Source organism: Monomorium pharaonis, chromosome 3, assembly GCF_013373865.1.
Source record: "Monomorium pharaonis isolate MP-MQ-018 chromosome 3, ASM1337386v2, whole genome shotgun sequence".
In the NCBI taxonomy this organism is placed as follows: domain Eukaryota; kingdom Metazoa; phylum Arthropoda; class Insecta; order Hymenoptera; family Formicidae; genus Monomorium; species Monomorium pharaonis.
The window spans coordinates 2,214,911-2,233,547 of record NC_050469.1 but is presented as its reverse complement, the minus strand read 5'-3'; the positions used below and the strand labels follow the sequence as shown (position 1 = coordinate 2,233,547).

At 27.2% G+C, this 18,637-nt stretch overlaps 1 protein-coding gene across 2 annotated transcripts; it reads left to right on the top strand.

Moving 5' to 3' along the window:
* The first annotated feature begins 842 nt into the window (after positions 1-842).
* LOC105831647 (troponin C, isoallergen Bla g 6.0301) lies at positions 843-17,447 on the top strand. 2 transcript variants are annotated; one of them, XM_012671908.3, is made up of 6 exons: positions 843-1,085; positions 6,438-6,468; positions 12,095-12,238; positions 12,530-12,649; positions 14,775-14,906; positions 17,091-17,447. In XM_012671908.3, the coding sequence occupies exons 1-6, from the start codon at positions 1,062-1,064 to the stop codon at positions 17,117-17,119; spliced, it is 480 nt and encodes a 159-aa protein (XP_012527362.1). In that variant the 5' UTR covers positions 843-1,061; the 3' UTR covers positions 17,120-17,447. The 2 variants fall into 2 exon arrangements, with proteins under 2 accessions (XP_012527362.1, XP_012527363.1); XM_012671909.3 differs by having other exon boundaries at positions 845-1,064.
* The last annotated feature ends 1,190 nt before the right edge of the window (positions 17,448-18,637 follow it).

The window sequence follows — 18,637 nt, the reverse complement described above, 5'->3', positions numbered from 1 at the left end:
ATAAAAACTCGTTAGAGCATTCGTATTTGTGTCTCAAATATACAAACGATTTCTTTGATAGTAATTTAATTATTATTTTAAACAGATCCGCTAGAGCTTTAACCCAATTCATCTTTATCTTATTTATTTTTTATTGATCATTCTTTCATTATTGATTGATATATTATCAATTAAAAAAAAAATTTTTTTTTAAATTAATACTTTAAATCGCCTTTTAAATCTCAAGCTATTTTTTTAAATCAAAGGAATCGTAACAGTTTCATTTTTTTTATTTATGCCTTACATTTTATATTGAAAATGAAGCTTTTATTCCTATAATTAAAAATAATTTAAACAAACCACCAGATTTATTTGACTGCATCAGAATTAGTGTTTTTAACCTGGAGAAATTTTTGAAAATTTTGAAAAGAAAAGGTTTTTGCTTTACTGGATTTTTCTAAGCTTTTTTCTTTTAAAATGTTACCTCATTATTGTCTTCTACGTCAATAATTTTAAGATTTTTTTCATATTTAAGAGCTACTAAGTAAATTATAATTTATCAATAAAGCCCGCTATCGTTATTTTTCTGAATTTTTTAATAAAAAAACAAAATATAATTCTTTCTCGATCGTTTTTTTTTCTGAAAAATTTAAAACCATTTTTGCTAACTTTGTTATCGGATCCTGCGGGAGAACACGAGACGAAAAGAAGCTGTTTCGTTGATACATCGCGTTCCAAAAATAGCGTAAGCGCTTTTCCGGAGGTAGCTTCGAAGCCCTACTAAAGAGGCAACAAACGCGCCCTCAACGATTGGCTGGAGCCAGGCCGGGGCGCGGTCCACGATTGATCACGCAACCGCTATATCGTCCCATTTGAATATTACCGCGGTGCTGCGTCGTCTCGCAGCAGTGCGTTAAATCGGCGTTTAAGGGGTTTGTGAGTTCTACATAAATTTTATTCGCAAATTCTCTTCGGAAGCAACAAAGTGAGCCGGACCCTTCAGTCGAGACCGGTCGAGTATACACCTTGGTGTCTTAAATAAAGTAAAATAAGAGAAAAGAAAACAGTTTCGCGCCATCATCATGGTATGTTCTATCGATGATATTGTAAGTCGTCGCCCTGGTAAACATACACGTTTTCCTATTGTCTATACTTACGTAGTTATTTGTTGTATTTTTTAACCGTGCTCAAATCTCTCTCTCTCTCTCTCTCTCTTTAAATTTATTTATCTATTGGTCTAGTTTACACCGCGCGACCTGACCTATGCCCTAACCTATACCCCGACCTAAAGTAAACTACTAATAAACTGTTTACACGCGTTATGTTGTGTGGCCTAAGATGGGTCAGGGATCGTCAAAAAGTGGCCTGACCCAAACAAGTTTGCGAGCGTTTACATCGTTGTGAACTATCGGGTTGGGTCGAATATAGTGTATAGGTCGCGGACTAAACGTACGGTGTAAACGTGCTCATTTATTAAACACCCATACATACAGTGCAGAACATTTCATCAATATTGCAAAAACATTACAAAGTTATTACAACATTGATGAAATGTTCTGTGCTGGGTATCTATCTTTCTTTATTTGTTTCTCTCTCTCTCTCTCTCTCTCTCTCTCTCTCTCTCTCTCTCTCTCTCTCTCTCTCTCTCTCTCTCTCTCTCCCCCTCCCCCTCCCTTCCTCTTCTCTCTCTCTTTCTCCATCCCTCTCCCTTTTTCTTCATTTATTTATTTTTTTATCTATTTACTTTTCTGTCTTATTCAATATTTGTCAAAAATTATTTGCACGTGCCACCTAGAAAATTTAGTAATTATAGATCATTCTTTCCTGTTTAAAATCTGTCTCCAAAGCCAGTATTCATAGTTGATATAATTATTTCAAGACTATCTTAAGTAATTTATAAGATGCTAATATAACTCTGATTAGTCTATGGCAATACTTAATACAATATTAAATATAATCCAGATAAAAAAATGATGTCATGTTGTGCTTAATATGCATTCATATACTGAGATAATATTATGACCTTAAAAATGTATCAAATGCATGCATACATGCCGTTCAGGACATGAACATGTTATGTCAGCAAAATATCTCCTGTAATAGAACTATGGTAACAAAATTTAATTGCATTACATATATATTTGTACATCATTTAGTAAAAACTGGACTAATGAGATTTTAAGGCTTCCTAGATAGCACAGAGAGTTAAAAAAGAACTCAATTGTATGTCACCAATTATGAATTCTTTTTGAATATTTCTTATAACAATAATTCTTTTTGCATCTCAAAAAGAATTCATAATTGATGACATAAAATTGAATTCTTTTTTAATTTTTGTGTTATCTGGGTTTACATTTAACCTTTAAGCTAATTAATGTAATTTGAGACGTTATTTCATAAGACTAATAAAATAATTTTTTGTTCTGATTTTAATGAATTACCATATTGTGCTTGTTATTTTATGTATCATGTAATATTTCAAAATATTTTAAATTAAAGTTCTATTATAGTATGATGATCACATTGATAAAACGTAATTGTCATGCATAATTTGTACATCAGTTGTGTGTATTTTGTACACATGTTATGTGCTCATAATATGTTCATCATGGAATAATCTTCAAAAAGATTTTAAGTTGAAGTTATTAGTATGGATGATGAAACGTGATCATCATGAATTTCTATTTGTAAAGAACCAACTTGAATACTGCAGGCTTAAATTTCGTTTGTATACTTTTTTGTTTTATTTTTTATTTTATGCATCGTGATTCAGTAGCGATTAACAGTGTATATTATGTTCAAATTTTTTTGCGCGCTTAGATAAATTGTATTTAACCGATCGGCTACTTCTGGTTAAGAGAAATATATCTTAGAACATGAATGAAATTTTAGAAAAACGTGATTGTTTCTTAAACGGCGAATTTGATTCGACCGCCTTTTTAAAACCATGTTCTGTTTAAGAATAAAAGGTGTTTGTTTACTCTGAATATATATACATGATAAAACATTATTCAAAGGATAGTATATTTTTCCATGGCTGCAAAGTTATGACGAATTGTTTTTTAAAACGGCGGTCCAAAAAAATCTATTTTGATTCGTGAATTACTATATAATCAATATGATTGAATAGAAAGATCAAAACTTTTCGATAAATAGAATGTTGTTTTAATAATAAATTATACTGTCGTTGTAAAATCATTATGATTAGAATATTGTAATTTAATTAATTTATAACATTTAGTTATGTAAAATTAAATAAAATTAATTAAATTACAATTATGTACTTTTAATTATTTATATTATATATTATAATATATCTAATATATATATAATATTTTTTTAATAAATAGGGTAAAAGCAGATAATATGGAATATCCGTTTTTAAATTAACATTAATTTAATCTGAATATATTTATTAATTTTAATTTATGCAAAACTGTTAAGAAACATGTTTGCTGTAACTTTAATTAATGAAAGTTTCTATATTTAAATACAACTCAAGTTTCCATTTAATGAAAGTTTCCATATTTAAATACAAATTACCCATAGCGAAAAATCAAAAAAATCACAAGTGATATCATGACGAATGATGTATAAAGCAATATCGCAATAACATTATAACAATATGTGATAAAATGGATACTCGCACATTACACCGTAATATTACTTATGACTTTTGCTATAGGCAATATTAATAAAATAATGAAAAATGGAATATAATATGGAATATGGTCAAATTTCAGGAACAATAATGAATAACAATAAGTAATGAGCAAACTTATTTACTTAGGGTAAACTCCAATATACATATACATATACATAATAGTTACTATTGAGTCAAAAAGTAACTAGTTACAGCGCGTTACTTACAAAGTAAGGATTCATTACTTTTTCCATTATTTTTTGAATCCTAAAATGAGATAAGATTAAATAAAAAATTTACTTATAAAATATTTTTTATTACACATGTATCGAGAGTTGTCCTGAGAACCCAAGGCACTCAAGAGACCACACTTCGGCTTACAGGTAACAAAGAATACGGTGTGCAACACGTGCAGATCGGCTATTTCCACTGTGCGAATGAACGCACTCGCCTACAGCTCGTGCGTCCACTTCCCGCCTTCGCAGGAAGTAGCTGATCTTCTGCACTTGTTACACAATTATTTTATTTAAAATATTAACGAAAGCAATACATTTATTTTAAATTTGCAAAAAATAAAAAAAATTGAAACAGTATTTAAAATGTAAGTGAAAAAAGTGATTAATTAAAAAAAGATGTTAAAAAAGTGTTTTGCTGTAAAGGTTTAAAGTAAGAAGAATGTTTTTTTATCTCCTGAATAAAATTATTTACAAATTCATAGGAATTAGGAAATACTTTGAAATGACAAGAACATGGTATATTTATAAAATTATATCATGTATGTAAAAACAAATCAACTTGGAGTACACAACACAAGTTAATTTAATTTTTAATTAATTAAAATACTACATACTTTTCTGAATAAGTTTTGGACTAATTCTAGATGGATTTTATTTAAATATATTGAATAATCTAGACTAGGCTTAACCATATCTCGATGTAATATTTTTGCGACAACTTCTGACAAAATTTAAATGGAGTACTAGATTTTATACTAATTCCGAAATATATTTAGATGTTTAGATGTACAAAATCTAGTTATATCTATTTGATTAAAAATTTGTTTGAAATAATATATCTAGAACTTGTTCGTATTATCCAACTCTTGTCAAATTGGTTTGTCAGAGATTCCGGTTCTGAATTCAACAGAGTATGAGAAAATTAATGAAAGGTTAAATTATCTTAAATTATCATTTTGTTATTGCATAATAATAAGATTATCTAATAAGCAGTCAAATCGGTTTACTTGTTTTTCTGAGTGCTGTAAAATAATCGTTTAATTGAATTAAATATACAGAATTAAATATACAGCCTTTCTATTCTAGTTCTCTTTAACTTTCCTCTTCAAACATGCTTTTCGTTTCACCGGATGCATTTTTATAATAACTATCGCATTATTGCGATAAATTTTTTTTGTATTCAGTCAAATTTTTCTTTTGATATACTTACACCTTTGGAAGTAAAAAATCAGTTGTTTTTTAATGTGTTTTAATATAAATACCAAATTTATATATTTTTTGTACTTAAAAACAAGAAAAGTAACGCCGTTATCAATCCCTTACCAAGAAAAGTAACTGTAATGGTAACGGCGTCTCAAGTGTAATAACGCGTTACTTTCCAATTCTGTTAAATTTATCCATTAAAGAATTAATTTACTTTTTGAGTTTATAAAAACAAGTTTAAGACAATGGCGTGATATCTCTTTAGGAAAACTAAAAGTAAATAAATAAATTAGAAAAAATCATTGTTGCAGAAAATTCATTGTTTATTATAATATCTTTAGTAACAACTATAACAGTTTCCAGTAATGACTACCTAAACGTAGTGTTTTTCTTTAAAAAAATGAGCCATTCCATATTGTCTGCTCATACGTATTCTATATTCATATTTATATAAAAGTTATTTTAATCATAATATATCTGTACAACATATTTATAAAAATAATTTAAATTATTATATATATTGTAACAATTTTAATTTCAATTAATATTTTATATTTTTTAAAATTATATTTCATTATCGAAAAGTTTTATTTTTTATCTATTTGTAGCATGCTCAGAATTGCACGCATGAAAATACTATTTCTTACATAAAATATATCTATTATAATCTGATATAATTAAATACTTCGTATTCCATTTAGAAATAAAAATGAATTTTAATGAAATTCAATGGTTTAATCGAAGTTTAAAGATTAAAATTTGAATGAATTTCAACAATGCACGAATGTTTTTTTCAAAGCAACTAGCAACTTTCAATTGGACGCAATAAATTTATTTGAAATCTTTAACAATTTATATGTAATGTTTACGTTTGATAGAAGAATGATACAAATCTTTGATGTTTGATATGAATGTAAATTTACATACATACTTAAAAACTATAATAATTTATTAAAATATAATAAAATATTATATGTTTATTAAATGTTATAATTGATAAAGATTTTCGATGAACATGGACATATTAAAAAATACATTTTACACTTATTAATAACATAGGCACACAAAAAAAGTGGTCTGATACTGGAATCCCACTAGTCAATCTTTATATATTTTGACACGCTGAACACGAATCCGGTGTCAAAATTGCTCCATCATTTATCTTTCTTTTAAATAAAAAAATGACCTCCAAAAAATCTTAAAAATCGTAATAATTTTACTACACGTGGAAAATGGTGAGTAATGGAACAATTCTAACACCGAATTTGTGTTCAGTATACATAGTGATTGACTAGTGGAATTCCAGTATCAGACCACTTTTTGTGTCTGTGTAATTATAATTTGCACTTTTATCACATAATTTTTACGATTTGCAGGCTGATGAGCTGCCGCCGGAACAAATTGCCGGTATGTATTTAAATTTAAATTCATTAATTTTTAGCAAAACTTTCACAACGATAACTCTAAAATAAATGAATTTAATTAAAAAGCGATAACAAAAAATACGAAGTGACTATTTAAATTTTATTGAATATATTATCTTTTTTTAATTATTTAAAGAAAAAGATATATATATAATATAATTATATGTATAATATTTAATTATTTCTTTTCTCTAATAATCTCTTAAATTTTTATATAAGTTGTCTAAAAAATTGAATATTCTATTTACAAAGACAGAAAACTAAGCGACTGAAAGTTGGACTTGTTGATCTTGCCGTCAGTTGTTATAACGCAGAAATAGATATTCACATATTCCAAGAAAATCCAGGGTATAAACAAAGGTAGAACGTAGTAGCCGTGAACAAATAGACATAAATTTATAGTCGAAATTTCACACACGCGCGCACGTGCACGCATACACAAAATATCTTAACATCTTAAAGACGTATTTTTGAAAAAATTTAAAGATGATAATACTAATGAAACATTTTGGCTTCCAGAAACAAAGGTTAAGGTCCCAAAAAGCAAAAAACATTAAATCAATCTTTTAAAATTGATTTGATGTAAATTTTATAAATTTTATGACATAATATTTTATAAATATTTCTGAATTGTTATTCTATAACGTAATATTTCTAAACATAATTACAGTGTAGAAATATTATTGTTAATGTTTGAGTTAAATATTTTTTATAATAATATTATTTATAACATTAAAAAATACATATATAAAAACGTGTTATAAAATATTAATGTAATTGTAACGTTGAGTTAATATCTTGTTTATAGTCATTTCTACCAACATAGATTAACTTTAATCTTGGTTTAACTTATTCTTTATCTTTTTCTTCAAAAGTAAGGACGTGTTTTATCTTCAAACATTTTCATACTTTAACGTATTCCACAGAATGCAATAAATTTTTTTCGTGACTTTATAAAAATTATCGTAAACTTTATAAGAATTATCATAAAATATGATAAACTTTTTCCTACAAATTAAAAAAATTGAAGTCTGTACGATTTTTTTTAACGGAGTTACGACATATCAAAGTTTACAAATGGAACACACCAATTGAGCGTCAAGCATGGATAAGTTTTCATTGCTTTAGTTAAGTTTATTTACGCATTTGATCCGATCGGGGGTAGCTACAGAGAGCACGGCTATGTATAGCTACGCAGAAACGGAACGAGAAAGCAACATTTTATGCGATGACGATCAATTCCACAAATAAATATCTATCGAAAATAGAAGGGAATAATGAACGCGATAAAAATAGGAGAGAAAAGAAGAAAGAGAAAATCTATCCATGATATGGTTCATGGGTTTTTTCAATATTTAATTGAGATTGCCTAGTAAATTCTCGCGTTCGGAGCTTTTAATTTGAGACGTCCGAAATCGCGCGCAGTTTCGCCACTGAATCGAGACACAGGGTGCGGTCGAGTTGTCGCTACGAATACTTCGAAGCATTCTTTGATTGGTCAATTTATAAAATTCATTCTTTTGATTGGTTAATCAAACGGTTCGAAGCATTTATAGCAGCAACTCGACCGCAGCCACAATAATACATGGAACATTCGAGATCTAACTCCCGCCGAGTTACGAATATAGCTCTCATACGAGATACGATTTTTTAAAACAGGTACCAAAATATACCGAAAATATATATAGTTTTTCTTATTCCTCGCTAATTACGATTAACTGGATTATGTAAATGATTATGAACTAATATAAAATCTTTATATTAATACACACTATAAATATAACTGTATGTATTTTATAATGTGTGTGTGTGTGTGTGTTTAATTTATTAATCTACCTTTAAATACTTCTTATTTAAAAACCATAAACTATTGTAACCTTGACATTTTGATATAAAGATTTTCATCTCAAGATATAACATAGAATCACAAATTTCTTTTTAATTGACACAAACTAGACCATGTTTAGGTTTTGTGTAAATTGCAAAGAAATGTAGTAAGTTACTTAAATACCATATACATACATTTGACCTATTAATGCCCATAGCTAGACCAAAGGGAGGATTGGAAAAGTAACTATTAGAAGCTTTACTTTAGGTCAAAAGAGCATTTTAGACGTAAAAAAATTTTTTTTAATTTGTTTATATCAAAAATTGTTTAAAGTACACACACACACACACGCACGCACACATATATACACACAGGGCATCTGACATTAATATTGCTTATAGGTAAGTAAAGTGGACTAAATTAAGTCATGTATTATACTGCAATTGATTTGACAATATTTAACATTGTTAAAAGTACATTCCACCTTGTATTCTACCTCTAAAAAAGGCATTTTAAAAATTATTTTTTGAGTATAATGTTAAATTTTTTAAACCAAACTTTTTTTATAATAATTATTATGGTTTTGACAATATAAAAATCATAATTAAAAGATAAATTATAAGAGGAATTACTTTATTAAAAGAGGATTATGTTTGTTGTAAAACATTATGCTTAGAATATGAAATTATGGAAAAAATCTCTTTGAACGCAAAACACTTCTTTTTAGTGTAGATATCGAAGTGATCGTAATCTATTCTATAAAGTAAAGTGTTTTTACAAGAGGATACAAAAAATATGAATTGATTGTACGGTACGTTGCAATCTCTTGCGCTAACTAAAAATGTGGTTCCGAGAAAAACGCGTTTAAAGTTTCAAGATTTCTCAAATTTTTTTGCTAAAATTTTGGTACTTACACTTAATCGCCTATGTCAGAACCATATAATAGATTCTCTACTTTCTCAGAATGTTATTTGTCTAAATTTTCTTGTCTGCAAGACATTTTTTCTTTGTAATTTGTTTGAGTTTTCTCTTATCTGCTGAAAAAGGGAATGCACTCAATCCGCATGCGGATGTCTTATTTTGCTTGTAACTTTAATTTATTCTTTGCGAGAATTTATCTGTATATTTATCTGATTTTATTAAACATGTTTGCCGATAACAAATAATGTTACACCAGTCATTGTCAATCATAACAATTTTCGCTGGTGTCTGACTCACACTGACAAGTAGACGGCAGGAGACTTTAAAAAGAAAAAATAACTCTGTTCAACTAGTTCTTCTAAGTCAATATAAGTAGTTCTAATTCTTAATTTCGTGCATCATAACTTTTTAACTTTTCATAATTAGGAACGTAATTGTAAATTTTAGTTACATTATAATCAAGAATTATATATACAATTTTGACGCTTCTTAATTGGATCAAAATTTTTATCTTCTGGACTCCACCTTTTTACGCCATTAAACGTTGAAATAGATGGATTTGTTTTTCAATATTTTATATAGTTTTATATGTTTATACTATTGTATTTTTGTTATACGCTAATTAATTTATCAACTTATTTATAAGATGTTCGCGGAAATGTGTTACGAGATGGTCTTTTATTTATTATATATATTTTTGTATGTATAATTTATATTTGTTTTACCAATTTTACTTTTTATTCGAACTCCGACAAATTTTCAAGACTACATTTAAAGTTATTAAAGACTTGTATACTTGCGACTAAGAGATGACTTAGTTAAGTTTTGAAACGTCTCGTATTTTACGTATTTTGCATATTGTTCTTTTTACTCAAGTTGAATAAATTGTAATTTTTAAACATTAGATCCAGATTTAGCGCGTTACCTTTATTTTACACATTTTTTGCTTGCATAATTGAGCTTAGTGAATTATTGTTATCTGTATATCTTTAACCCAATATACTATATACTTGAAACTATAAATTATATAAAAAAAGAAAATTTGATTTTAATTTAAATAAATTTTGGGCAGAATCCCGGGATATCCGTTTCGATAAATATCCCATGCGTATGTGGATTTCTTCTCTTTTCTCTGCCAATAATTGCATCATTACCGTGTTATTTCTTATTTTATATTATATACATATATTACATACGCATTAATATTTCTCATGATTGCTACACAGAAGTTGGCTTATCGCCGAACAATTTCGCGTTATGGTTAAAAATAAGAAAGACTGGAGTAGAGGAAAATATCGTATGGTAATACGATACTAGTAACGTGTCAAGAACTTTTAAAATTTGGATTGCGCGTTAAATGGAAACAGTTAAATTAAATTAAATCGAATGCAATTTAAATTTATGTTAGGACATTCGAGGATATGTGTGCTCAGTTTGTATTGTGTAATCAATATTTTTATAAATAATCAGTTTGTACTAAAAAAAATAACGATAAATAAATATCGCGTAGATTATACATCGAAGTGATAATGTATGAGACCAAATAAGCTCAACATCAATTATCGGAAGGGACGTTAACATACGATTTAAATCTGTATCGCTTTGATGTCTAATGTCTTTAATCGGATGAGTTATTATTTCCAAAATGATCGTAGAAAAAACCGTCTAAAAATGAAAGAAGTTTTTCATTTTTTCAAGAACTTAAATTTTAGCTCTTTGCAAGCCATCAGCAATAAATTAAAAGATTGCATTTAAAGCCAAATTTGACAAAAGCCTCTTTATTTTTGCTTATTTGTCTACTGATATAATGTTAGTGTTATCATCACAATTTTTTAATCCGATCTTGCAAATTACGTAATATTTGCTTATATCCTTAGATCATTTCTAGCAAATTATTTATGTTTAATTAACGCTTAAAATACATTCAATCAATATGTTTTTACAATATATAAAATCATTTATTAACGTTTATTTTTATTAAATATTAATTTATTAAACTATCAAAATAATTCATATAAAAGGTGATTTTATACTAGTATAAAAAAACATTAAAATAGACGTTATAAAATTTCGTAAAATATTTTTTATAATGTTTATTAAATAGTTTAAAAATTGAATTTTACAGTTTTTTTAGCTTAAACGTTTAAAATTAAATTTTAACGTTTATTAATGTACTTTCAATATAATTGTGTTATTAACCACTTCGTCGACAGGCGAAATTTCACTGTTCGTGCCCCTGTGGGCAAGAAAAAAAAGTAATCGCAATTCAAAGATACTTTGTATTTAAAAGCTTTTGGGGTCGCTGATTACAAATCAGACATCAGAATTTTAAAATTCAAAATGGCGGATCTAATATGGCGGACCCCAAAAAAATTTTTAATTTAATTTATTTGGATAAAATTCATAATACAGGGGTTTTTAAATTGCTAAATTTGGGTTTATTTTGGATCCACCATTTTGAATTTTTGAATTTTGGAGTTTTGACTTTGGATTCGTACTCAGCAACCCAAAAAACCCCTAGATACCAGCTTTCATAACAATTGGAAAATTTTGATTATTTTGGGTCCGCTATTTTGAATTTTGGAGTTTGGATCTTGGATTCATATTCAGCGACACAAAAAACCTTTGGATATCAATTTTCATGCAAATCGATCCAGCCAATTAAAAAATAAACGATGTGCGCCATATGGCGTCAATGCCTCCTGGGGCACATATTTTCCGCGCCATATGGCGTCAATGCCGACGAAGTGGTTAAGAGACAGATTATTGTAATCATTTTTGTTTATTTGTATGATCTTCGGATTTTTAATTGCTGGATTTAGATAAAGCTGTTTTTAATGCGAAACATAATTTCTTGCAGTTCTGCGCAAAGCTTTTGACAGCTTCGACAGTGGGAAGAACGGCAGCATCTCTACTGAAATGGTGGCTGATATCCTTCGGCTAATGGGACAACCGTTCAACAAGAAAATCTTGGACGAGCTCATCGATGAGGTCGACGCCGATAGTAAATATCATTAATCGTTTTAATTGACTACGGCGCGACACTAACTTTAGAACACGTACAACAAATTTCGAAGAGCTTATTTAAAGACTATTACTAGCTGAACATAACAATGACTCTTGTTTATCTTTCTATTTTTGAAGTGTTTACAGACATTGTGCACACGATCAGTCTCTACCGAGTTGTTGTCAAATGTCGCGGAATTTAATTTACCGTAACGCACCTTCAATAATCTTATTTATAGAATTCGTGCTGAATACTTTTGCGCCATTTCACACAATACTCCGTTTGCAGAATCTGGGCGGCTCGAGTTTGATGAATTCGTCACGTTGGCGGCGAAGTTTATCGTTGAGGAAGACGCGGAGGCACTAGAGAAGGAGTTACGAGAAGCCTTTAGGCTTTATGACAAGGAAGGTATGACGAATCTCGTAATAATTTATTGAATAAAACTCATTATTTAGAGAGACTCATACAGTTCGGTGGAAAAACAACTAACAATTGCGATTTTTTATAAATTCAAGTCATTTTATATCTGGAAAGGCAATTTGATTTTGATAATTTAATCAATATTCAGAAATATGAAAATAATACATTTTTGTCACAAGTTACAAATACACACATTTCATTATATTATTATCTGTTTGATCTTAATTTGAAACATTTTTCTAATTTGCTAAAAAGACCAACTAATAGTAATACAACATTAATGTTATAATTTTATACTACAATAATATATCTAATAATTAATTTTGAGTTCAATGAATGAAGTTTTTTCTTACCTAATGACTACTTTTGATATTCTTAATAATTATACAATATTTAAAAAATTGTTTTTTGAAAATCCCGAAGGAGCACAAAAACGTGCTTATTAATTCTCCTCCTTTAAACTAATTTTTTTATTTAAACATTATTTTGTTATTTTCAACTGTCATGTGTCAAAATTTATTATATTTTGAAACAAACTATGTAGTTAAAAAAACCTTTATCAATCAAATTTGAATAAAATTTAATACATTTCTCTAGTTAAAATTGTTTAATTCCATTGTTTTAGTTTAATTAACGACATATTGAGTAAGAATGTATGACAATATATAGAAACGCAAACAATATGCATCTTCAAAATTGGATATAAAACATCTTACCATGTAAAAATGTCATTTAAACAACTTTTAAATATCTTATTACAAAATTATGCTGTCTAAGAATAATTAAAGATAATTCAAATTAGATATAATTTAACAGTATAATAATTTAAAAGTGTATGTATCTAGAACATAAATATAAATACTAGATATACATATACGTGAATATGTTAAATAACAGTTATATATTCGTAGATTGCTGGATAAGTTCTTAAAATGAGAGATGCAATGTGTGTGTGTGTGTGTGTGTGTGTGTGTGTACACACTGTGTATTAGTTATTTTATTTCATAAAACAGATCAATTTTCGAAAAAAAACTTGGCATAAATCACAAGCGTGAGCTATGCAACGAAGAAAATATCAGAATATGTTTGTACAAACAGGCGCATTAAGTTTCTCATCAGCTGTATGCGTAAAAATAAGCCGGAGATTCCGAGGAAGATCACGTGGCGGCCGAGAGCCAAAAATGTCAAATGATGTAACATATCTTTCATGAATTACGATTATGTCGAGGGTGTAGCGTATATTTATTTTAACGTGGCTGGCATCAAGAAGATAAATATTCGCGATGCAGATAAATTTTGCAATTACTATTTGTGTCAAGTGAAAGGGAGATAAATATTACATGCCAAAATAGATTCTTAAAGATATACAAATAATTAAACAAAGTAACAATGTTCTTGGATCGGATTTTTACAAACACGAAAAGAAAAATGGTGTTATATTAATTTTATCATTTTCAAATATGGCTCGTTGCGCGAACCATGTTTTATGGTAGATACTACTTAGAAAAACTAAAATTTTTATTTTTTTGTCCTTTAAAAGCAGATTTTTATGGTAATTTTAATAGGAAAGAGGGATAAGATAATGTGACAAAATGCTAACTTCTCTAAAATCTAAACTAACAGATAATGATGACTTTAAAACTAATTTTCAATTCTTATTAAAGATTTTATATGAATATTAATCATTTTCTAAAGAATATTTTTTTTTTTTTCAAAACTGATATTTGCATGCATTAAAAATCTACCTTTTTATATTAAAAATCTATTTTTATATTAAAAAACTAAGCATTCTGTTTTAATAAAACATAATGACGTAAATTTTTGTGAAAAATGCTATGACAGATCGATAGATAAATCGGATCAAAATAAGAATTGAAATCATATTTGTTATATTCTGGAAACTTTTATTCTGGCGCGCGAGTTTTTCTCCCCACACTTAAAATCATAAATTTAACTGTCACCCTGTTTTTTTATACTCTACCCCTGTAAATCTGTATTGTCAATAAAAACTCTACATAATTATTATTATATTTTGTACGCTACTCGGCTACTTGAATATTCTTCAAACTTATAATTACTTATAATTCCTTATAAATACACATTGTTTTATCAGGTAATGGTTACATCCCAACAACATGTTTACGTGAAATCCTAAGAGAGTTGGACGATCAATTGACGAAAGAAGAATTGGACATGATGATTGAGGAAATCGACTCTGATGGTTCTGGTACAGTCGATTTTGATGGTAAGTATCCAATTTTGTTCTTCTTTCCCTTTTAATAAAGTATGTAAATCATGATATAATTTGCAAGAAAGTATTTTACTATAAAATAAAATATATATCAAAGGTTTTAGATTAATTTTCACGAGACATGTTTTATGGTTATTTTTAAAACTCTTTCGTGACTTTTCCAGGAATACTTAATATCTAATTCATGTTTTACTAAAGATTTTTTAGGATTCATTAATTATGAATCTATAGTTATTTATAATATTATAATTATAATTATAATTACGGTCAATAGTTATTTATAATATTATAATTATAATATTATAAATAACTATTGACCGTAATTATAATTTTTTTTAAATTTTTCATATAATTTTTTTGAATTATTTGCGCACATTCTTTGTGTCACTAATATAAATTTTTTATTACATTATGACAAACTAGAAATGACTGAAGTTAACTATATTAAGCCGAGCTAACAAAAAACTCTATATTTTAAGATTAAAATTTAATACGCTGTTACTCCTTTTTGTGAGCAACAAGTGCAGCAAAATTCTATAAAATTGAATCATATGACAATTTACATCACTAATCTGTTTTTTTATTTTAATTACATTTTTCTTAATTTAATATGTAGTTTAATTATTGTATAGGTAATTTACATCATATATGATATGTGCCAGTTTATCCTGCTGTTGGGGTAAATTTGCTATAATGAAGAAAATGTTCATTATACTTTATTTATTATAATAAAACTATATCATATACAAAATCATTTCTGGCATTTTAAAATGTAGAGAAAAGTTCTCTTTATTACATTAGTATAGTTTAATCATAATTAATTGTTCAAAAAGGCGAATATCGAAATTATAAAAACTGCCCGCGAGCTTTGATCTCCCCTATGTCACTAAATTGAATAGAAGAGAGCCGACCGATTTATTTATATATGTATACACAGGCAAGCCGGCAGATCGAGGATGCCACTGATCCCGTTGCCTATTTTTATATTCGTACTTAACAAATTGCAATGATTCATCAAAATCACACGTTCGTTCCAATTCTTGAGTTTCACGTGCGATATTCAGAAATATTAGAAAGCGTAACTCTTGAAGAAACAGATGAATTAATAAGATTTAGTAGGAAATTAGATGTGAAATTAGAGATTCTTAACTTCGTTTTTCAATTTCTTGCAAGAAATGAAATAACATTTGTAATTTCTACAACGAACTAGTTTGATAATATATTTAAGTGCTAAAAGAGAAAATTTATTGTATCTAAATTTATAATTTAAAATAGAGTAACTTCAAAATTAGCGACATTAAGTTATTTAGTAAAAGTACCGTTACTTTTTGTAAAGTAATTTGTTATTAATTACTGATTTTAAAAGTTATCATTACTTAATAAAACTGCAATTTTTTGTTATTTTTTTGTAATGTTAAAAGATAAAATATTATATTTCAGAATTACATGATTTAAGAATCACATTAAGTGTAGTAATCAAATTATTATATTTATAATTCTAAATTGGTTTTATAACAAACTTTTCTTTATATTAAATTTATCTCTAATAACTTATCTAATTCTTCATATAGAGGAAAGAAGGCGGTTATGGACTAGATGTGGGATTATGGAATTCGCAATATATCGTATACTTTGTATTGAGTTTTGGGGATAACTGTCTGAATTGCTTCTTTACATCCTGTTTAGATATTATAACATGGCCACTGGTCATTAGTTTTTGTTTTGTTGTCATGAAAGCTGCATTTCATTATTGCAACCGAAATTTGAGGAATATGTCGGGTATTAATTTTTTAACATTAGTGTAATTTGAAGGGCTCGAATATAGCTTTCAAATAACGTAATTTAATGTTTGACATAATGTGTGGATGCATTTAACGTGTAAAATTATACTGCTTGCATTCAGGATTATAGACTCTTGCGATTGTCGCAAATCTGAGTCCCATAATCTTTTCCCTTATAATATTTGCTATAATATTTTTACAATACTTAGATAATATTGTTTGTTATAATACTTTTATAATATTTTTATAATATGAAAAGTCGCAAGAGCCAAAGATTTTTATATTTATGCATTTGATTCTTTTGTGTGATACCATGTATAAGATATTGTATTCCTATTGTAAATAAAGTTTATTTACGTTTATTACAAATATATATTATAGTTTTTTCTTTTTTCAGAGTTTATGGAAATGATGACTGGTGAATAATTATCTTGGACGAATGGTGAACTGCTTTTGGATCTAAAGACACTCGTGGAATTCATGCAATCATTATATCTTGAAACCAATTATTTGCGTATTTATGAAGAATTATGCGCATCAATTTTATTCAGATATTTTCTGTTTCATGAGTAGTCTCCAAAGCAAAAAAGCCACTAAAAACGTTGCATCAGTTTAATTATTTCCTGTTTTTATATATGCATCATATATATAATAAAACAATAAATTTTACTTTCGTATACTTATAAAAGGTTTGGAAACTTTTTCATTGAAAAATAAGTATATATTTATTGTTAATAAAATAAGAAAAATTTTACATCTTTTGTTTTTTAATAATATAAGTCACTTTTTTAGCATTGTATATGTATGAACAGAAAATTTATAATACTTCTTGAGCGGATTCAAGAGATTAAAATTTTTAATATTTGTGCTCAAACAAAAATGCTTGTTTTGACTGATATAAATAACATGTCTAGCTGCTATTTCATTACTTTTTAATAACATTCTTTAGTCTTTTAACCTTTTTAATAATTTCCTAATAACATTTGTAGAGAAGTCAAATTATGTAACTTAACATTTCTTTAGATTTTTTTATTTATGTTATATATTTTTCTTTATTTTCTTCATTTTTTAAGTAATACATAATACATAATTACTTTATTTTTATATTATAACTCTTAACAATTTTATTAAAATTGTATTAAATAATAAAAATATTGGTGAAAATATTGATATTTATTATATTGCTTATATTTGTTATATCATTTGTTTTATTTGTAATAATTAGGTTTGAAATTATTAATTATGGGAAAGAAGAGAAAGAGCAACATTTTACGCGACAAGAGCTAAACTTTTTATTTATTTAACATTCAAATATAATCACATTAAATTTGAGATTCTTCTATAATTGACATGGTGATAGTTGCAAACATAACAAAGAATAACACGCTTCAAAAAATATAGTCACTAATTATAAGACTAGCAAATTTACTGATCGCAGTGGCACCTAGTAAGTATTATAAGTCCGTATGAATTTTTACCTAGATTTACTTTATGATTAGAACAATCAAAAATAATTATATTTAAAGAAAGTGTTAGTATTTTTCTGGAAAATAAGATATAAGATAAATTTATATAATTTCTATGGCTTACAAGAGGACCAACCTGACACGCACAAGCACAAACATGTGGACTAGACTACTTTTTAAGGAGAAATAATACTAATAATTTTATTTAATTTCTCCATTTTTTCAACACACATATATCAGCTGTGTTTATATTAAAGTTTATCTCAATGTATAATCTCTAGGTATAAATTATTTAATAATTATTAACTTTAGGGGAGTTATCTTCAACCTTGACTTATCAAAGACACTTTCCTAAGTGACTTTCAAAAAGTTTTAGCCATTGCTCGTGATTCATTAATTATTTAAAAAGTTGACAATATAAATATGTGTAACTTTACAATTTAAACTTTACCTAAAATAAATAATACGTTATTTGCAT